This window comes from Bos grunniens, chromosome 19 (genome assembly GCF_055505025.1).
Source record: "Bos grunniens cultivar Pamir isolate PY7600 chromosome 19, Bosgru_T2T1.0, whole genome shotgun sequence".
Lineage (NCBI taxonomy): Eukaryota > Metazoa > Chordata > Mammalia > Artiodactyla > Bovidae > Bos > Bos grunniens.
The window spans coordinates 17407016-17429308 of record NC_141183.1 but is presented as its reverse complement, the minus strand read 5'-3'; the positions used below and the strand labels follow the sequence as shown (position 1 = coordinate 17429308).

General features: G+C 51.1%; 1 protein-coding gene across 47 annotated transcripts in view; it reads left to right on the top strand.

Moving 5' to 3' along the window:
• The window catches only part of MAPT (microtubule associated protein tau), a 119441-nt gene that overhangs the window by 95613 nt on the left and 1535 nt on the right, over positions 1–22293 (top strand). For 21 of the 47 annotated variants that reach the window (XM_086357187.1, XM_086357175.1, XM_086357167.1 and 18 more), the window contains 5 exons: positions 379–432; positions 2571–2836; positions 13689–13781; positions 17097–17178; positions 18711–18823. In XM_086357187.1, the coding sequence (XP_086213313.1) occupies positions 379–432; positions 2571–2836; positions 13689–13781; positions 17097–17178; positions 18711–18823 (608 nt within the window). The remainder of the gene's footprint in view (positions 1–378; positions 433–2570; positions 2837–13688; positions 13782–17096; positions 17179–18710; positions 18824–22293) is intronic. The other 26 variants (XM_086357179.1, XM_086357199.1, XM_086357184.1 and 23 more) reach the window with 3 other exon arrangements.

The following is a 22293-nucleotide window of genomic DNA, read 5'->3' as shown; positions in this document are numbered from 1 at the left end:
CACTGGACCTCCAGGGAAGCCCGGGTTTTTCCTCATGTATAGAGTACATATGATACAAGGGGAACTCACAGACTCCTGACTGGATTTCATATATGATTTTGATCCTGCATTTCTTCACTTTACATTATGCCAGTTGATTCATGCAACTGGAGTCATAACTAGAAGCAAGAACCCATGTTTCTCTCTGGATCTTAACGGCCCTGGAGAGGACAGGCCCCCCAGGTCGACCTTGTTTCCTGCTAGCCGGTGCCCCTGCTCCCTGACCCCATTCCCACCTTCCCCCCCCACCACCCCCCCTGCACCTGCTGCATAAAACTCTCATTGAGGCCTTTTCAAGCTTGATGATAACGAGGCTTTCTGTGGATTTTTCTTTTTAAGCAACCATGCAAGTGCAGAAAAAACCACCCCCTGCAGGGGCAAAATCTGAGAGAGGTAATTCTGAGCCTGCCTCGCCCAGCTGGGGTCATGCCTTTTGCACGTGCAGCTTGTTGGTTGGCTGGGGGGGGGAGGGGGGAGGGGGTTAGAGCCGGGAGGACCTGCTTTTGAAATGTAGGCTTCCTGAAGTTGGAACAGGCAGAATGCCTGCTCCTCTTCTCGAGTGGTTTGTGCAGATGTGTCTGTCCAATGGGCAATCCTGATCCTAATCCTGCGTGTTCTTGGCATCAGCCGGGGGCTCTGGGTGGGGCCACGGGAGCAGGTGCCTTGAGCTGATGCGGGTGCTGGAGTTAGGACCGGCCCTAATCAGGTTAGGGGGAAGCTGCATTGGCGAGTGGTGGGGATCCTGTCCTGTGGGCTCTGGCCGCTGGCGCCGTTCTCCAGATGAGCACACAGGCTTAGGGAAGGAGGTCGAGGGACTTGCCTGAGGTCACTCTGTAGTTCAGTGGCACAGAAAGGGTGGGGAACCACCCGGTCTACCAGGCAGCCTGTGTGCCAGGGGGCAGAGGGCAGGGGGCTCTGAGCCTGGAGGCTTTACTTGTCCTCTTGCTGCAGAGCTTGACTCCTTGAGGAGTTTCCAACAGACGTGGAGATTCAACCAAGAACCTCGTGCTCATCCTCTCTTTGACAAGAGAAGACATTGCTTCCTGCAGAGAGCTGCCCTTTCTCCTGCTTGGGGCCCAGCAGGTTCCCGTTTGGTACACATGGTTCCTGGGTGGTGGGGGGCATCGGCCGCCCCTCAGAAATGGAGGGGAGTGAGGCCGCCACTTGGGCACAGCGTCCAGCCCAGTGGCTCTCAGACTCAAGAATCCTGCTCAAGAATCAAGAATCAGGAGTCTGCTTTAGAATCCCTGGGAGAAAGGGAAGCACCAGTTTTGCAGTCCCTGCCCCTAGAGATTCTATCCTATCCGGCCTAGACGGGGCCCCGGAATCTGTATCTTACAGGTCCCACCCCCCTCCCACCGCCACCGCCACCGCCACCGCCGCCTTGGTGGCTCTCGAGATCCCGAAGCAGGAGTGCCTGGACCACATTTGGTGAAACACGAATCCAAGAGGCAGACAGAATAGCCAACCAGGAAGTGTGACAGGGGGTTGAAGAGTGCAGGGAGAGACACGTGTTAGGAGCCCAGGTCTGGTCAGCTGGGAGAGGGGCGGCGTCCGCAGCCCTCCTGGAGGGCGTGGCCTCTGCCCTGTGTCCGGAAAGGCTCACTGCTATTTGCCCGGCAGCGCCTTTTCGCGGAGGGCGTTCTTGGGGAGGGCAGGGCGGCTGTGAAGCGGCATGGCTTGTTTCGAAAGACAGGGACTGATGGACAAGATGCAGGCATACCATTCTGGAACCCAGGTACCAGAGAGGAGTTGGGAGGTTGGATAGGGGTCTAGCGGGGAAGGGGCCTTGAACTTGATGAACAGCTCAAAATTCACCCTGTGGTTAGAGTCCAGTGGAACCATGTGTGAAATAGACAGCTAGTGGGAAGCTGCTATAGCACAGGGAGCTCAGCTCAGTGCTCTGTGATGACCTGGAGGGGAGGGATGTGGGGCAGGGATATACGTATTTTGTTTTTTCCTATGCTTATAGCTAATTCACGCTGCCCTTCAGCAGAAACCAACACAACAATGTAAAGCAGTTACCCTCCGACTAAAAATAAATTTAAAAAATAAAGAGTCCAGTGGATACAGATGAGACCTTGGCCCACCATCGCATTACCCTTATTCAGGGCAAAGGCCAAGGTATCCCTGCCCAGCCTGTCAGTCGGCATTATATTTATTTCCTCTGAGCTCAGAGAAGGAAAGTGACTTGTCTGAGATCACTCAGCTGGCTGGAGCCGCTCCCGACCCCAGGGACACTGGGCGGAGTTGCTCCCCTCTGGGGAGTAGTCCTGAGTGGTACTTGGCGACCACTCTGTTGCTTCCCTGGGAAGCAGGATATTTTTGTCCCAAAGCAATGAGGCTGGGAAGAGGGGGCATTTCTCTAGAAATGGAGGCAAGGGCAGCCTCCCGCCGGATTGACTGAACTTCCGACCTTGTTCCTACCGGCCTGGTCCAGCCCTGACTCTGGGAATGGACCACAGGACAGAGACCCTTTTTCTGACTCCTGTCCCTCTGGGTCCTGGCCTCACGCCCGCCCTCCTTTCCAGGTGAATCTGGGAAATCCGGGGACCGCAGCGGCTACAGCAGCCCCGGCTCCCCAGGCACTCCGGGCAGCCGCTCCCGCACCCCCTCCCTGCCGACCCCGCCCACCCGGGAGCCCAAGAAGGTGGCGGTGGTCCGCACTCCCCCCAAGTCGCCGTCTGCAGCCAAGAGCCGCCTGCAGGCCGCTCCCGGGCCCATGCCAGACCTGAAGAACGTCAAGTCCAAAATCGGCTCCACGGAAAACCTGAAGCACCAGCCAGGAGGTGGCAAGGTAAGGGCGTATGCGAGACTGGCTGTGTGTGTGTCTGCCCCGGGGCGCCCGGAGCGGGCATGGCGGGGTTGGGCGGGATGGGGAAGGTACGGGGAGCCCCTCTGCTCCCACCACCAGCCTGCGTCCCGCCCCCGCCCCATAGCATAGGCCCATCCCTGACCTCTTGAAGGAAAGACTGTGGGTTAGGGTTCAGTTCTGTGCTGGGGTCACCAGCAGGCTGTCAGTGCCAGCTCAGTGGAGAGACAGCACCGGTTCTTCCCTCGGTCACCTCAGCCCCTGCTGATGGGATCGATCAGAGGTGACAGCGTGGTAGCCCCACGACCTGGGGGTTCTCAAAGTGGGTGCCTGCAGGGGCTTCCCCAGCTTCCTTGTGGTTGAGACCATGAGACAACCAGTGTACAGGCGGGTGTCTCTGGCATTGGTTGAACATGTGTTTAGGTCCCAATTCTGGGGAAATTCGTGATACCATTTTGAACAACTGATTCTTCCAGGGACAAATGGGTGCTCACGTCATCTCTGGGTCTCCCAAAGGTGGAGAAAATGAGCTTCCAAGAGCCTGGGTGGAGGGATGTGGGCACAGCCTGGACCCCTCCTCCTCTCTTTGACCCCCTCCCCCACTGTGTGAGTTTCCTAGGGTTGACATACAAAATGCCACCAACTGGGGACTTGTCTGGTGGTCCAGTGGTTAAGACTCCACATTTCTGCTGCAGAGGGCATGGGTGTGATCCCTGGTTGGGGAACTTAGGTGCCGCCAAGAAAAAAAAACTAACACGAACTTGGGGGGCTTATACAACAGAGATGTAATTCCTCATAGAGCCCAGAAGTCCAAGGTCAAGGTGCTGGTCTCCTCTGAGGCCTGTCTCATGTGCCTGCAGGTACTGCTTTCCCCTCGTGTCCTCACTGGTCCCTCTCTGGGTGTCACTATGTCCCAGTCCTGCCTCCCGTAAGGACACCAGTCCTATTGGCTTAGGGCCCACCCCAGTGAGCTCATATTAACTTAATGACCTCTTTAGAGACCCTATTCCAAACACAGTCCCGTTGGGAGGTACTGGGAGTTAGGACTGCAGCCTGTGGATTTGGGGAACACAATTCAGACCATGACAACGCTCCTTGCCCCCCAGCACCGGGGAGGGGGATGGAGCAGGGAGAACAGGGTGTGGTGGGGAGCAGAGGACAAGGACACCCACTCCCCCCCACCTCTTGTGTTGAGCCTTCTTAGCTGGACTGTTTCTGGAGCAGAGCGCCTCCTGGTGGGCAAGGGCCAATGTGTCCCTTCAGTCCAGAGTGCCCCCCAGGCTCCTGATTTTATTAATCGCTCTTGACTGGGGCCTGGGTCACTGTGGAGGGAGGGGTCTCAGAGGCCTTTGGTCCATGTCAGTGGCCTTTGCCTGAAACCCTGCCCTGTATCCCCGTGGAGCTTCAGGGCCTCCTGCTGCCCTTTCCCATCCTTGGGTCCTGCCCAGCAGGGAGGTCTGGGTGCCTCTTGGGGTCTTTGGGCCACAAGGCTGGGCCTGAGCAGTGTTGACCTCCCTGCAGTGTTTGCTGTGCTACTTAAAGACACATTGCCTGTCTCCTTATGGGGGGGCTCTGGCGCAACTGGCTTGAAGCTGACCGGGAGTGGGTTTCCAAGGTGATGGGACGTTTCCCACTGGCATCTGAACCCCACCCCCAGCTCTGGGGTTTCATGGCACAGAGTGTTCGCCTCTGTTTTGAAAACTGAAAGACAAAACCCGACACGGCCAGCTCTGAACCACTGAGAAGACCGCGGGGCTGTGACCAGCGCGATCGCGGCCAGAGGAGGCTGTGATGGGCAGCGACTCCCGGCCCGTGGGGCTCTGTCACACACTGGCTCCCCCAGCCCGGGCTGCACCCCGTCATCCCCGAGTTCACCTGAGGTCGGCCTGGAGGGTCTGGGCAGCATTTGGCCCCGTGCTCGAAACCCTGCTGAAGCAGCAGTGACAAGGCTAAGCAGGGAGGAACCCGCCCCTCGCACCCGAGCTGCCGGATGCAGTGGTTGGGGAGGAGTCCGGTGGCCTGAGGGCCAGTGACTCATGCTTAGGATGGAAAGGGAGAGGCTGCCCCCAGGTTATGGCTGTACCGCATGGGTGCAGATGCTTGTCCACAGCTACAGACTTGACGATGAAAGGAGAAAGGTGGACTTTGCTTGGGGTTTATTGGGGAAGGAGATGTGGGGAAGTGGCCAAAAGGGGAGTAACAGCGTCCTCGTAAATTCCTTGCAAAACTTAGAAAACTGTGTGAAACAAAGAAAACCTGAGCCATAACCACAAGATCAACAGATTAATCTCCAGGAAAAACAAAAAAATAGATTAAAAAAAAAAAAGAGAAAACAAAAGGGAAAAAAAGGTCCCTGGGATCGATCCAAGCAGAAGGCCTCTTGAGGTGACTCGACTGGTGACTTCGCTGGTGGTCTAGTGGTTAAGAATCTACCTTCCAAGAGCTTCCCTGGTGGCTCAGATGGTAAAGAGTCTGCCTGCAGTGTGGGAGACCCAGGTTCGATCCCTGGGTCGGGAAGATCCCCTGGAGAAGGAAATGGCAACCCACTCCAGTATCCTTGCCTGGACAATTCCATGGACAGAGGAGCCTGGCAGGCAGGCTACAATCCATGGACTTGCAAAGAGTCGGACATGACTGAGCGACTTCACCTTCCAATGCAGAGGATCCACGGTCGGGGGACTTAGATCCCACATGTTTCGGGGCAGCTAAGCCCGTGTGCCTCAACTACTGAGCCAGTGCACCCTGGAGCCTGTGCCCTGTAACACAAGAAGCCCGCGCGTGGCAACAGGAGAGGCCTGCGTGCCACAGCGAAGACCGAGATCAGCCAAAATTAAAAAGAAAAAATGACTGGACTGAAGGTCCCTGGAGGTCCTTGTGAGATCTCTGGGTCCCTGTGGCCTCTTATTTGGCCCAGCATATACAGTAAAAGGGACAACACTTCAAGAGACTGAAGAATAACCCAACTTCCTCAGTAGGTGACACACTGAAGGAGGAGGAGCAGGACAGGTTTATAAACCTGCAGAGACTGAAAAGCGCACATCAGTCTAACTGATGTTAGACTGTTGCTGGTTGGAAAAAAAATGTAAAACGTCTGTTTTCTGCTTCATACTCTTCTCTGATTTCATGATTTGCTACAGTGAACATGAAGAGTCCAAAACAAAATTACTTTTAAAGGAAAATTCAAATAATCACTTGGCCACTTTAACCTAACCAGCTGGATCCACCAGAATTGGGAAGGGGAGGAAGGAGCAGCAGTTCTCCTGTGACTGCAAAGGAGAATCATCTGGGGTAGGGAGGGGGAAGGATTCTTTTAAAAATCCTCATGCCTGGACTTCCCTCGCGGTACAGTGGATAAGAGTCTACCTGCCAATACAGGGGACATGGGTACTGATCCCTGGTCTGGGAAGATCCCACAGGCTAGGGAGCAACTAAGCCTGTGTGCCCAGAGCCTGTGCACCGCAAGGAAGAGTAGCCCCCGCCCCGTTCGAAGCAACCAAGACCCAGTGCAACCTAAAATAAAATTAATTTGAAAAGAAAACAGAACTTGTTTTTAAAAAATCCTAGTGCCAGAGCCTTACCATGAACCTTGAGAGTCTCGAAGGGGGCCACCCCAGGGGTTTCCAGGGGTTCAGCAGTCCAGGCTGAAACCCCTGTCCCTGAATTCTTACCTACTGACCTCTGGTCTCAACCCTGACTGCTGGAGCCTCCCACGAGCCCTGGATCTGGGACTAATTTTTTTTTTTTCCCCTCTTCTGGTCCTGCCCCTCCTGCTATTTTCAGATTCCAAGCACCTGGCTCCTCAGACGACTCAGACCCAGCCCAGGTCAGGCCCTAGGTCCTGCACCCCCTCCCCAGAGTCTGTCCCAGTGCTATTCTTAGGGGGATCGTGGAGGGGGGAGTTCAGACACAAAGAACCAGCATTTAAAACACCTAAAAAAACAAAAACAAAAAGGACCCACTGCAGGTGTAAGCGATATGAAATTAACATCCTTCTATCCTGGGGAGGGTGCGAATCCCTGCAGTCTTTTGGATATAATAAAGAATTATTCTTAGTTTTCACAGTTTAATTCTGCTAAATCAATGGTCTGTTGAAGGATCTCATATCCCCTTCCTCTGGACTAGATTGAAGGTCACCTTGAGATCTTTGTGTCCCTCTGGCTTCAGACTTGATGTACAGTAAATGCTGTATACTCAAAATCAAGGAAAGAAAGAAGGCTCTAAATTCAGAAGAAGCTTCATGCACAAGAATGCAGATTGTGCTTTATTAATAATTGCCAAACAAAACAACTCAAAAGTCTAAATTAGAAATAATAGTGATGCCATACTATAAAATATTTGCAGTCATTAATAATTATCTTTGAAGATAATTTTTACAATTATAAAAACTATAAATAAGTTAAAAAATTGTATAAATTTTGTAGGTTATATCTACCACTTGTATAAAAGCCGTGTATAGAAGACAAATATGACAAAACGCTAATAGTGGCTCAGAGAAATTGTGACTGATTCTTTTCCTCTATTTTTACCTTTCTTCCTAAATTTTTTACAGTGAAACCATTTCTAATTAGAAAAAAAAAATGGAGGGACTTCCTTGGCGGTCCAGTGTTAAGACTTTGTATTTCCACTGGTCTGGTAACTAAGATCTCAAATGCCATGCAGTGTAATCAAAAAGAATTAAAAAAAAAAAAAAACTGGATGGAAATACAGTTGTGACTGGAAGTGTCACAGTAGATATTAGTAAAATATCTATGTTTTTAATAAAAGAACATAGTTCATATAATTGAAAAGGAAAAATGAACAAATACAAGGAATCAAACTGTAAGGAAAAGGGTTTATCTGTTGTTAAGAGTTCAGATGTGTCAATAATCTATTTAGTCCACAAAGAAAAATACATATAAATATAGAGAAGCAGAAATTGCTTATCATTTCTAACCTCAGTGTGATACACAAACTTCATTATATGCATCTTGTTAACATGACCACAAATGCTCAAAAATCAAATTTTCCTTTGTCACTGCTCATTCAGTTTAGAAATGAAAATGCCTTTTCCAAATGTCTTGGTTACAAATGCCATAAATTATGTGGCAATGCCCCCAAATTATACTTAGAAGGAATTCATCATTTTAAATGCTTTAATTAAAAAAAAATTAACTGCAGCATATAAATTATGTTCTTATTGATAGAGAAAAAGAATACAAGCAAAGAAATAATACACAAAGAGAAGACAGAAATAAATTTAGAAAATGGAGCATACAATAGCATCACAAACTGATTCCTTCTTTCTTTCCTTTATTCATTCAACCAGCATTTCTGGGGCACTTCTGAGTGCCAGGCCCTGTGCCGAGTTCCTACCCCAAGGCCTAGGCAGGAGAGAGAGACACTGAGCTGATTAAGCAGGGGCAAAAGGAGAGGTTGGCCAGGGAAGCTTATGCAGGAGGGAGGAGCCTGCTGCACCATTGAGGGTTCTCCACACTGAGGGTCACCTGCGTTGTGGAGTGTTGCACACAATTATCACCAACAAAGCAGAGAAGACAGGACAGATCCTTATTTAGGACCATCATCAAGTCTTTAAAAGGACAGTTCTCGTACCCGCCTGAACCGCACGCCCCCCCCCCCCCCATATACTGCTGGGGACACAGACTGAGGACTCCTGGGAAACTGCACCTGGAGATACTGAGAACAAAAGCAAAATAAAGCTAAAACTGGCACCAGCTGGGGTGGCAGAGGGGTGTGGGTTAGGGTGGAGCTTTGTTTGTTTACATGTGAGCTTTGGAGAGTTAACAGCTGACAGAGGGAGGTCCCTGCTGGGTCTCCTGTGTCCCGACAGCAGAGGATGGAGAAGACAAAGGGATAGTGGAGGGCAGCCACTCCCGCCCCCCCACCCCCGGCAGAGCCTCAGGCTCCACAGTCAGTCTCGGAGAGGGTGTTGAATAAGAGGGTGAGTGTGGGCCTGGCCGAGGTTAGGGCAGCACCAACCTCAGCAGCTTCTCTGGGGGGTCAGTGGAGAGCAGAGGTCCCAGGTACCTCCCAGAGTGAGAGAGGAGTTCATCTGGGCTGAGACAGCCAGGTAAGGAGAACTGCGGGGATACTTGTGGTTTCCAAGGTGAAAAGGGAATTGCAGAGTCATGACCAGAGCATGGGACGTGGTCTGGTTGGCTTTGAGCAGATGGAGCTAAAGTCACTTCCTCTGAGAATGTGCAAGCCAGGAGCTGGGATGCGAAGGCCCCCCATGCAGGACTGAAAACCATCAGAGCTGCAGGGCTTGGACAGGCTTGAGCTGCGATGTTCCAGATGGCCACAAGATGGCAACAGCATGCTATAAGTGTCTGGCTCTGGAGCCCTACAGCGTTTTAAAAAATTGTTATATTTGTTGACAAAGTTTCAAGTCTCCTTTTGAAAAGTACAAGTGTAGAACATCTTTGCAGAGTAAATAAAGTGAGTCTGTACCTAGGATAGTTTGCTTGTCCTGGATCAGGGCCGGGGACTCAACTGAACTTGATCTGAGGTGTCAGGCTGTGCAGAACCAGGCGGGGCCCCTCCTGGGGGGCAGCCTTGTAACTCTGAGACCCTCTGGACGTCTCTCCCCGTCCACAGCATCTGTGTTTACAAAAAACAATCTTGTATAAATTCCATCATTTTAAAGCGTCTTGGATCAGTCGCTGTTTAAAGGAGCAGTATTAACAGTTGCAAAGGGGCACTCTGTTTGCACAGTCGCGCCCCACTCTTTGTGACCCTCTGGACTGCAGCCCGCCAGGCTCCTCTGTCTATGGAAATGTCTCCTCTAATATTCGATCTCCAGTGTCAGTTCTCAAGCTGACCACTTTGGACTTGAAGGCTTGCTGTGGGTATCCAGTGCTCTCCCCAGGTTAGGTTCCCTCCAGAACATCCCAGCCCCCAGTCCTCAGCACTGGGCCTGTTGATCCTGGTGAGGCCAAGCCGGGCCCAGCACAAGACACTGCTGGAGACAGGCCTCTCCAGGGGCGGCCCAAGGACACTTGGCCAGCCTGGGAGCTGCCGAGGGTGGAGGCAGGGCTGGGCCATCTGGAGCACCTCGAGAAATCTGAGCCCAAACAGAACCAGAACAAGATCTGATGTGGGTTTGGAACCATTTCGGGTTCTCCAGGAAATGGAGTAAACCCAAATGGACCTGCTCCCGGCCTCATGCCACCCCAACCTCTCCTCCAGGGTCAAACCCCGACCACAGGAATTTGTCCCTTGACTAGTGGTCTCCTGGATCAAAATTTGGAGCTTCCAAAACATTGCTTTTCCCTTTGGCTATTTGCAGTGTCCGCTCGGAGCTGAGGCTCAATGTCACACATTTACTCTAGTTGAGAAATTAAGTTTCAGGATTCCAATTTCATAATGCCAACTATTGCCCTTTTATTCTTCCTTTCTGTAAATTTACCATTCTGTAAAGGGTGTTGACTTAATTTGAGGACTGACAGTAATTCAGGTCTGCTTGCTAAGTGTCCTTATGTCTCTTGCCAAATCCCACAAAAGTTTGTTGCTTTTTTGTGGGAACAAGAAGAAGCCTGGAGAAAACATTTCTGTGTCTGTTGCACATTGTATTATTGCTTCATGTCTCTTGAGTCATTTGATTACTTTCTTGTAAGGATTAATACAGAAAACAAGGCTATCCTCCTTGAAAAACTGGTCAGTGTTCTTTGTCAGATTAGAGTTATGTAACCCATCACGTTTCCCTTTTTGCTTTGACTTCTGGGAAGCTCAGAGCTAAATGTTGTTTAGTTGCTAAGTTTGTCCGACTCTTTTGTGACCCCACGTATTGTAGCCTGCCAGCTTCCTCTGTCCATGGGATTTCCTAGGTAAGAATACTGGAGTGAGTTGCTATTTCCTTCTCCACAGAGCTAAATGTAATGATCGGTCTTATAATTGTCAGTCCTGATGACCTCCCCTTCTCTTAACTGTCTTTTCAGTTTTCTTGTTTTATTATTTTGTGTGTGTTAAGTATGTGCTTTCTTATTCTGAACTGCTCCAGTTCTCTTGTGCAACAAGTAGGCAAGTCTGCTTCTGGAACTTATTTGGTGGAAAGTTATGAATAAAAAATGATCCCCAAAGCAGGAGTGCTTGTGGGACTCCTTGAAATTTGAGGGTGGGACAAAACGATTCAAAGACATTATGCAGACAGTGACAGCAACTCCCTATGAAGCAGGTGAGAAAACCTGTTCCACCTCCTCATCTCAGCTCAAGCCCGGGCTGATGCCGCCTACTGCCTGGGAGGAGAGACATCACCGTTCACCTAGAGAGAGTCTTGTTTCTATTTAGCTTATGAGACAACAGGCTTGAGGACAACTCAGGCAAACTGTTGTTACATAGATATCCGTGGCCGCAGGAACACCCAGATCTAGATTCCTGTGTGGTTCTGTGGCTGATTTGAGAAAGTCACTGAACTTCTCTGGGTTTTAGATGGCCTCTTCATCAGTAAGGTGGCAGGCGAAAAGGGCGACATGGAATTAGGTATTTATCCAGCCTCTAGATGAGGGATGGTTTTTACACTTAAAAACCAGAGAAGTTGGACTTCCCTGGTGGTTCAGTGGTTAGGACTCTGCGCATCCAATGCAGGGGCCCGGGTTTGATCCCTGGTTGGAGAGCTAAGATCCCAGGTGCCCCGTGACACGACCCAAAAAAACAAAAAACCAGAGAAGTTACAGAGGAAGAAATGTTACAAAGGAAGTACATTAAAATGTCAGCATTTGTATGCTAGAAAAATAAATACAACTACTAACAAAAAAGGACAAAGGAACAACTTTAATAATAATCAAAGAAAATGCAGAATAGGCCAACAATACAAATCTATTCATTTTAATCAAGGAAATAAAAACAATTTCTTCTAATTGCACAATGCTGGTGGCAATATAGTAAAACTTTCTCACCAGTGCTCACAGGAGAAATTAATCCGACCCTTTAAAAAGTCATTTGGAGGACTGTGTGTGGGGTTTTTAGAATATTTATAACTTTGGCCCAGAAATTGTATTTCTGGGACTTTGTGCTATGAAAATGATCCACAAAATGGGAAAAACTCCTTGTAGAACGATGTCCATGGTAAGGCTGTTTGTATTATTTAAAATGAAATCAATATAAATATCTGATAGCATAGATAACACAAAATGGAATAGGACATTTTTAAAATTAATGCTTCTGATTGTAGAACATGGCAAATACTTGGTAAAGCAAGATATAAAATAGTAGGCACACATTTATATGTCTGCAGTGGTACTTTTATTTTTATATATGAGCATTCATGAGGACAAGAAAATGCAGTAGTGGTTGTGTTAGAGTAGCAAGAAAACTTTTTCTTGAACCTCTGTTTTTCAAGAACACAGTTTCTATTACTTAATGAAAAAAATACACAGCTTTTTACTTTAAAGGAACATAAAAGAAAACAAAGAGGTGGGTTAGATATGTATTTCCCAGGTTTTTCAATCCAGATCAATTAAATTAAGGAAAAAAACAGGGATGGAGCCTAAGAGAAAATTATTGTATTTAGCTTGCCAGGTTAATGATATCTAAAAATAAATATTATCTATTACCAATGTGATTTGATAATTAACAATTTAATAAAGGGAAAGTCATTTTTTTTATCTTATTGGAGGAAAAGGCCATTTTAATATCAAAATGGTAGGATGGATAACTTTTGCTATCACGTCCTTATTTCCTCCATTGGCTGAGGACCTGTGGACCCCTGATGGCCGGCTCTGGGGTCAGATTTGGGACCCTTCTCCTGAGATAAGCCCAGGCTCTGACCACCCCCGGCCTCAGGGTTAGTGGGCCCCCCGGCAGCAACTGCCACTTTTCCGGAATTTTAGAGGGTGTGCTGGTACTTCATTGGGAACTTTAGCTGGCAGTTGTTCATACCTGTAGTTGATAAAAACTAAGGCCTGTTTGCAAATACTGAGCCCCCTGATGAGGGACAGCTGGTGATGGTGGATCACTGCTCTCGCAGACAAATCGTGGCGTTCAGCTCGCCTCCGCTAGGTATTCATACACAGACAAATTAGATAAAAATCCCCCCCTCCCCCGAATGTTAATAGCCTCACACTTTTTCCGTGGTGCCTGGAAAAAAGGGAGCCTTGCAGAAATACAGTATGGTCTCTACCATCCCCACACCTGCTCAGGAAAACTTAGGGAAGGGTGCCTGGGAGCGCTGTTCCCTCTGAGTGCCTGGGGGTTCATGGCCAAGGACCAGCCAATGGATGGAAGGGCGGGCACTCACCCTGCCTTCCAAGAGACACAGGCCTTCCCTGAAGGGGTCTGAACTTACCTTCTCCATAAATCTACCCATGTCCTCCCCATGAAGTCAGGGATTCTTGAACCGGAACGAAACACCAGGGGAGCTTTTCAGAAGCCTAAGGTCAGGAGTGGGATCTGGGATTTTAACAATATACCTGCAGGTGACTGCAGTGCCCACAGACCTGAGGACAGCCAGGTAAAGGTCTCGGTGAATGTTCAGATGGGTCTGGTAGGCGTATGAATGAGGCCACAGCGAGGACCTTTTATTTATTCATTTAATAATGTGACTGAGCACATTTTGCTCCATCTCAACCTGGTGACCCCCACCTCCGAGGTGCTCTCTGACGGGGGAGGCCGCCCTACTGCAATCCTCCCAGAAAGGGAAGAGCCACTTCTGACGGATCTGTTTTGTAAGCCCAGGGCAGTAAGGTGGGGTCCATCTCCAACCACTCACAGCTCTGGAATGCTCCCCAGGGAGGTGTGAACCGGCCTGCCCTCCTCTCAGGCCTGCAGCCGGCAGCAAGTGTGTTTGTGCAGCAGACACGTCTGGGTGTGGTGTGTCACTCATCCTTTTTTCTGGCTGTCAAAGGTGCAGATAATTAATAAGAAGCTGGATCTTAGCAACGTCCAGTCCAAGTGTGGCTCAAAGGATAATATCAAACACGTGCCAGGAGGCGGCAGTGTGAGTACCGTCACACTTTCCAGCTGTGGTTCCGGGTTTGAGAAGTGGCATGAGTGTTTGTACTTGTGAGACATTGCATAGAATAAACCATGCTCAGGCTCAGAGTCTATCCGGGTCCCCAAGTAAACGTAGCCCAGACTCCCCGCACCCACAGGTCCAGGAGGGGTGCCCTGTTGCATGGGCAGATCGAGTCCTCCGACCCTTTCCTGGAAGCGGGGTCCTCCCAGCCCCATTGTCACGCCCGCTCACAGGGAGCCCCACAGCCCATCTGAATTAGAGCTGAAGGTGGTGGCACCTGACACTGGGCTCTGACACCACCTCCTCCATCACCCGGGTAGGTTCGCTTTAAGGGGCTCCACTGGGAACAGCTGGCCCATACCAAGGTCTTTACAGTCCTGCCTCGGGACAAGCAGAGGCCAGCCAGGCTCTGCTCCGGTTTGTCCTCTGCATCTGCGAGGGATGAGCTGATTCGTAAGCCTCTTGGCTCTTGTTTGAAACCAGTTCCACCCCTGGCAGAAGCTCCAGATGCGAAAGAGCCCAACAAAAGTACAGGGAGCAGCCTGCAGTTGAGGGGGGACAGAAATGCTGCTTGGAGCCCTTTGACATTTGGCTGCCTCCAGGTGTCCCTGGGGACTCCCTGAGTCCCCACTGGATGCATCCCAGAGATTTGGGGCTGACATCCTCATTCTTGCCTGCCCACTTGATCAGCTCTGCTGGGATCTTCCAAGTGACCAAACTGGGTGCAGATTCAGCATCCTGAGGCTCGGCCCCCCCTTCTCCACAGCCTTTCTTGGTCGGCCGTAGGCAAATGTTGAAACATTCTAGGGAGCAGGAGATTCAAGCCCCTTTGAGGTCCACCCCTGGGGAGGAGAATGGCTTGTGAGAGCAGGCATCTGGTCCCCAGCTGGCAGCGCTGGGGAGGGGGCGGTTTATAGGACAGTGGAAGCCCTAGGGGGTGTGCTCTGTCCAGAAAGTGCCCAGCCTCTACCCATACATCATCCACATCCAGACCTGAGGGTTTATTCTTGCAATGTGCTGCTGCCTCCTGCCCTGAGCACCCGGGGTAGGCTCTGCCACTGACTCCTTGTGGCCCCCAGAGTGGTGGGCACTCACCCCGAGGCTGCTGCATGGTGCTTCACTAACGCTTCCTCACCAGTGTCTGCTCAGTGTCCCCCCCCCCCCAGTGCCCCCCGTCCCTGCTCTCCTGTCCCACTGCCACCTTGTCTTCTGCCAAGAGAAGGGGTGGGGACCACTTGCACCCGCTGCCGGCCTGACCACGGGCCCTGGGTGACATTACTGTTTTAGATTTGACTCCTGGCTTCCCTGCCGAAAGCGGGCTTCAGCCAGAGCAGGAAAGACATGTGCTTTCCGGTTTAACTCGTGTCTGGTCGGCTGATGGGAGGTTGTGCTGCTGGGGCTGGAGGCGTGGGGTCCAGTGGCCACAGTCAGCAGACCGCTCCTTCCGGCGGAAGCTTGGGGGAGGAGGTACATGCCTGCTGCTGGGAGGGCAGTGCCTACGACCTCGAGGGACTTCCCCAGGAGCGTCGCCCGTCTGTCCTGCACTCCATGGGCCGGCAGACTAGCCTGGGACCCGGCAGAGAGCCACAAGATGTTGGCTTGTGACCGCTGCAGTAGGAGCTGTCATAGCTCTTCTCCTGGTGAAAGGTTGCTGAGGGTGATAAGTCCCTGCGCAATGTCAGCCTCAAGCGCTTGGGGGGCTGTGGGCCCCTGGCCTGGCAGGGGGCCCCTCCTCATGGGATGTAACTCCCCAGCAGGCAGGCCCTGCTCCTTCCCGCGGTTCTCCCTGCCTCATCTGACTCCTGGCTTCAATCCGGAGCCTGGCTTCCTCCCTCCCCAGCCTCAACCGCCTGAGCATCTCCCTGTCCTGGCTCCCATCCTCCCCCGCCTTCCCCCATTTCTCTCCCCTCCCCTTCCCTCCCCTCCATCATGCCTTCCTCCTCCGCAACTGGTTACACCCTCACCCGCCTAAACTGAGGCTGAAAAGAGGAGAGAGAACCTCGCACACACCAGCCTTTGCTTTCATCTTGCTCCTGCGAGGAAAGAGGGGGTAGTTTCCACAGCCCCTCTGTCCCCCCATCTCCAGCACCCCACCTGGAGCACAGGCTCAGAACCCCTCATTAACCCACCCACCCCCACAGGCGAGGGCTCCCCGCGCCTCCCTCCCCACACCTACGCACACAGGCCACGTCCCCTGGTCAGTTTCCATCAACTCTGCCAGTAATCGACAAACGCCAACATGATTTTGATGAACGTAATTTGGGATTATTCCAGATGATTTAGACCTAAGTAAAAACTCCTCCTTGATGTGCTTGTTAAACCCATTCTCGGGCACAAGGCCATTCCTCCAGGTAACTCCAGGGCGGGGAGCAGGAGCCCACTGGCTCAGTGGTGATTGGCCTCCTGTGTCCTCAGGTGACCTCACACAAGGGACGTGTCACCCCGTGACCATCAGGGGCTTCCACAGTCATGGTTTTGTGCAGATTTCCTCAAGGAGACCCCCTCTGCTGACGCTGGGTCCCTGCGGGGTGTCTCCTCCAGGCGGCCGGGGGGTGGCTGTGTGGCTGGGCCACATGCTGGACCCTTAGGGCGGCTCTGAGTCCTGGGGCCCTTAGGCCTCCCCGCGTGTGTCTGCTGAGCTTCCCTGAGACACTAAACCCGTGATTCTTGCTGTGCCGCCTGACCGTCCTGCTCGTGTTCCTTTGCTCTTTTCTGTAAAGAACCAAACTGTCCAGGATGTTGTGTGCCCAGGCTCCACCTGGCGCTTCACTCTTCCCGGGTCGCCGAAGTGCTCGTCCCTGCTCGCTGACCATCGTTGTTCTGCTGTAGGGGTGCTGGGGTTGGTGAAGCTTCTGGGAGAAGGTGCTCCTAACCACCCCACCCCGCCCTCTGCTCTCAGAGGCCCAGCAGACACGGCTCTCTTGCTTTGCCGAGATTTTTCAGATGCTGCACACACGGACCCCTTCTTTCTTTCTGTCCTCACTGAATGCGATCTGTCGATTTCATGTCAGGAAAGAGAATGACCTTTTCACGTATGTTTGCTAAACCAGTGGTGTGGGCCTTGCCCCTATGGGGAGGTAGCCCTGTATTTCTCTGAGGGTCCTTGTCCTGTGGGATCGAAGGCACTCCATTTATTTCATTCCCAGGGCAGGGTTGGCAGAATTCCAACACATTTTCCTATCAGTACTAGGGTGTGCTCCTCGTGGCAGACCGGAAATGCTGTCCTGCTGCTTTTCATTGTTTCACTCCCCACAAAATAATCCTGTTTTACTCTCTCTCGTTCTCTCTCCCCTCCAGGTGCAAATAGTCTACAAACCAGTGGATCTGAGCAAGGTGACCTCCAAGTGTGGCTCATTAGGCAACATCCATCATAAGCCAGGTAGCCCTTGTAGAAGGCATAGCCCTTGTAGAAGGCAAGACTGGGCGGGGTGGCCAGGGGGCGGGACCGGATGGGGCGGTGCCTTCTCCGGAAGTGGGTGGGAAGGATGGATGGGATGGGCCATCAAGAAGAGTGTTGGGGGTGGAGCTTGCTGGGGCCTGGGAGGTGTGGCTCTGTGTGTAGCTCCTGAGTGGGACCAGGTTGCCCAAGACAAGGTAGAAGGGAGGGCAGATGCTGAGCTAAACCCTGACCCCGCGGCTCTCCAAGCGGGCTGCGCACAGGGCCTCTGAAGCTGGGGAAGAACCTGATCTGGCCCCCGAAGACTGGCTCCGTAGATTTGGTCCCCAGTTTGGTCCTCAGCCAAGAGGAGGGACATTTCACCCACTGCTCCAGCTGTAACATGGGACTCCTGGGTCATGGCCATGTCCCCGCCGAAATGATACTGTGGAACTCTCCATGCGCACCCTTCCCCTCTCCATCTCATGCCATGCAGAAATTGGTGCTGCCTGTAGATCTTTCTGCAACAGTGGAAACGTTCTGTACCTGTCCTGTTCACTGTGGTAGCCACTCGCCATATGCGGCTGATGAGCATTTGAAATATGGCCGGTGCAGTTGAGGAAATGAACCAATTTTATTTAATGAAATTTGAGAAATTCCATGGCAGTCCAAAGGTTAGGTCTTGGCGCTTTCACTGCCCGTCCCAGGTTCGTTCCCTGATCCGGGAACTAAGATCCCACAAGCCCTGCGGTGCAGCCAAAAAAATTAAATTAAAATTTAAAAATAAATAAAATTTAAGTAGCCACAGGCTACCATCTTGGAGAGCCCAGATCTAGATTCTAACTCCTGCCTGAGAGTCCAGAGCAGGGCTTCTCCCTTAGGTCCTCTCCGGGGCTTGAACCATTACTGCAGGAAGAGAGATGGTCAGAAGTGCAGTCTAGAATGTCATTATTTTCTGTTTCCCTTGGACATTTTGGGCAAGTTGAATCTCTCTGCCTCTCCTGAGGCCACCATCCCATCACATTGTGGAGCAACTTTGTTGAGTGGCTTTATCCTTCCAAAGAAAGTAATGTAGTTCATCTCTTCCTCAGGTCATGTCTCCCACACTTGGGCAGGGCATTGAGTGTCTGAGGAGGGAGAAAATGTCAGGGCCCTTCCTTATGAAGGGTGCATTTTGCCCTTCAGTTTAATTCCGAGGTCTTACAGGATGTTGGCATAGAAAGGCTCAACTCCTTGCAAGCCCACCAATTTAGAATTTAGAATAATTTCTCTTGAACTGAGCTGTCCTTTACCCTTGCACTAAGGAGAAAGAGTTTGCTGAGTAGATATTTGATGTACACCCTGATTAGTGAGACAAAAAGAAAAAAAATGAAGATGAAGCAAATTGTTTTCAAGCCCTTTGGAAGGACCTACTTGTTCCAAAGCACACTCTAAATAAAAGCTGGTCTTAGCTGCTCCTCCAGGTTGGCGTCTGCATGCAGTCACTGGCTGAGCCCTCACTCAAGGCTTGGTGTCCTTTGTATGTTGTGTTCCAGGAGGTGGCCAAGTGGAAGTGAAATCTGAGAAGCTAGACTTCAAGGATAGAGTCCAGTCGAAGATTGGGTCCCTGGATAACATCACACACGTCCCTGGCGGAGGGAATAAAAAGGTAAAGGGGCAGGGCAGAGGCTGTAGCAGAGTGCAGTGTCTCAGAGCAGGAGAGCTGAGGGGCCCATATTGACTGGCTTGATGTGGATTCTCAGCTACTTGCGCGGCTCCACCTGGGCTGCTCTTTGCCGTCCTTGGGAGCTTTAACAGCCTTGATCCCAGGCCCCATCTTGGAGATTCTGACTAGTTTGTCTCAGGAGCCATCTGGGTACCTGGAGGGGAGCTTTTAAAGCCCCCAGGTGACTCTTCAGTGCAGTTAAAGGTGAGAGCTACTGCCCTCGGCCCTGTGGTTGGCCAGCACCCCCAAAAGGAAGTAGCTGTCGCCAAAGCCAGCCCCAGTCACCAAAAGCCAGTCATGGGAACATAACCTAATTTTCTAAATAGGTCACTAGGCAGTTAGAGCCAAACAGTGATGCTGGAATCCAGGTTTCAACAAAGCCTCTGCAAGTGTCCATGAGGAGGCCACTGGACCGAGAACCTGGGTGCTCCCCATGGTTCCTAGAAGCCCTGGGTCTGGATGTCTGTGTGCAGTGGGGGCTGGGGAACCCCAGTGCCTCCCTCTGGGCTCATCACTGAATTCTGTTGTGTGGTGGCGCTTTTTCTCTTCATAAATTCAGCGAAATGCCCCCTGGGGTTTCCTGCCCATGCCTGCCCTGAAGTTCTGCAGGTGGTACGTGTTCCAGTCTTCAGTGCCTCCCAGCAGCTGACTGAGGAGGACGGAGAGGGAAGGGCCGTCCCAGCACAGAAACCAAGACCCAGCCCAGCGGTGCGGTCAAAGGTCCCCACTAGTCGGAAGTGGCAGCTGGGCCAAGCTTGATGGGAGCCAGGGTTCCCATGCAGTCACCCCCCTCCCCCCATCCCGCCCACCTCCTCCTCCTCCTCTGGTCTGGACCGACAGACACTCCGCCTTTGCGGTGAAAGCCTGACTGTGTGGTTTCTGAGCGGCACTTGCTGCCCTGTGTGTGCTTAAAGCAGCGGTTGGCACTGATGGCCAGTGATGGAGCCCCGTGGAGGCTGAGGGAAGGCTGGGGTCCTGGTTCCCCACAGGCCTCCCTGACCATCATGCCTTTACATACAGGGTGCCTGGGTCTCCATCAGAAGTGAGACCCGGGGAAATGAGAAGGTTTTTTTGCAAAAGGGCCAGCTTGTCTCCATCACTACCCGCCCTGTTTAACACAGGACCTCCCTGCCCTGGGGAGCTTAATGAAACTGCCGTCCCACCCGGGCGAGTCTGACTGATTATATATGGAATGAGTGGGTAGGTCTGGGTGTTGGTGATTCTGGGTGAAGGAAGGCCTCTACCCCTGACTCTGGAAGCTTCTCTTTCTGGGGGAAAGCTCTGGGCTTGACTCTGCTTGGAGGCGTGACCCCCGGAAGCTCTGCAAGCCCTCTCAGCCTTAGGTTCTCCTTCAGCAAAAGGACGGAAACATCCCCGTCCCGGAGACCAGGGTGAGGCAGGGTCCAGGAGGGTGCCTGGAGCTCTGTAGTCATCAAACAACACGAGTTAGACGCAAATCCAGGTCTGGACTTCTGTTTTCACTCATCTCTGTGTTGCCTCAGAAAGGGAGGGCCCTGCCCACTGCCCGGAAGACACTGTGCTGGCCCCAGAGGGTTTCCTCGTGTTCAGTCCCATTTCCCTCTGTGATGAGCAACACTGCTGACAAGCGGTGGAGCTCAGGAACCCCGCCACCCGAGCTCCTTTCAGCCTGGGGAGTTTGGGGACGTTCCCAGGAGGGTGTCACATTTTTCTTAAGAACATAAACTTAACGTCAAAATGGTCTTTCAGTTACAGTAATAAGGAAGAGTTCTTTTTTCAAAGCAGTCACCCAAAATAAGCATATAGCTTAGATGGGAGCCTGATTTTTCTTTACATTCACATGCCCCTACAATGCTCTTTTCTTGGGATCCAGGGACTTCTGAACTTGTAGGGAGAAGTTGTCACATGTGTGAGAGCAGGCAGGCAGGCGTACACATTTTCCTGGTCTCACCAGATGCTCATGAAGGTCTTGGGTTTGTGCTAAGTCACTGCAGTCATGTCTGACTCTTTATGACTCTATGGACCACTAGGCTTCTCTGTCCATGGGATTTTCCAGGCAAGAATACTGGGGTGGGTCCCTGTGCCCTCCTCCAGGGGATCTTTCTGATCTAGGGATCGAACCTGTGTCTCTCAAGTCTCCTGCATTGACAGGCAGACCCTTTATCACTAGCACCACCTGGGAAGCCCCCAAGGAGGTCCTAAGACCCCAAAAAGGTTGAGGATTACTGTGTCCATCACTTCAGAGCTCAGCAGGAGAGAATAACTATGTACTGCTTGGCATACATACTCCAGCTAAACTGTCTGCTTCTGAGCTTTCCAGGTATCCTTTGGAGCTAAGACCTCCGGGTCAAGGATGCTCTACTTATTATTATTTTTCTTTATTTTAAATTGAAGTCTAGTTGATTTACAGTGTTGTGTTAATTTCATATGTAGAGCACAGTGATTTAGTTATACAGACATACATATATTCCTTTTTGGATTCTTTTCCTTTATAGGTTATTGCAAAGTACCGAGTAGAGTTAGTTCCCTGTGCTAGACAATAGGTTCTTGTTGCTTATCTATTTTATATGTAGTAGGGTATATGTTAGGTCTTCCCTGGTGGCTCAGAGGTTAAAGTGTCTGTCTGCAATGCGGGAGACCTGGATTCTATCCCTGGGTCGGGAAGTTCCCCTGGAGAAGGAAATGGCAGCCCACTCCAGTATTCTTGCCTGGAGAATCCCATGGACAGAGGAGCCTGGTGGGCTACAGTCCACGGGGTTGTAAAGAGTCAGACACGACTGAGCGACCTTACTTACTTAGGGTATATGTTAATCCTAACCTTCTGATTTATCCCCCTTCCCCTTTCCCCTTTGGTAACCATAAGTTTGTTTTCTGTGAGTCTCTTTCTGTTTTGGAAATAAGAAGTTCACTTGTATCTTTTTTGTTTTTCAATATCGTTTACTTACGGTGTTGTGCCAATCTATGCTGTATAGCAAGACAACTCAGTTGTACACATACACCTTTTTTATCGTATTCCTTTCCGTTATGGCTTATCGCAGGATGCTGAATAGAACTCCCTGTGTCATACAGAAGGACCTTGTTGTTTATCCATTCTACATATACTAGTTTGCATCTGCTAATCCCAAACTCCCAATCCATCCCTCCCCCTCACCCTCTTGGTAACCTCAAGTCTGGTCTCTGTGTCTGTGCGTCTGTCCTGTCTGTGAGTCTGTCTCTGTTTTGTAGACGGGCTCATTTGTGCCATATTTTAGATCCCACATACAAATGATATACAGTATTTGTCTCTCTCTGACTGACTTCACTTAGTACGAAAATCTCTAGTTGCATCCATGTGGCTACAAATGGCAATATTTCCTTCTTTTTGTGGCTGAATTCTGTTCTCACATCTTTATTCATTTGTCAATGGACATTGAGGTTGTTCCCACGTTTTGGCG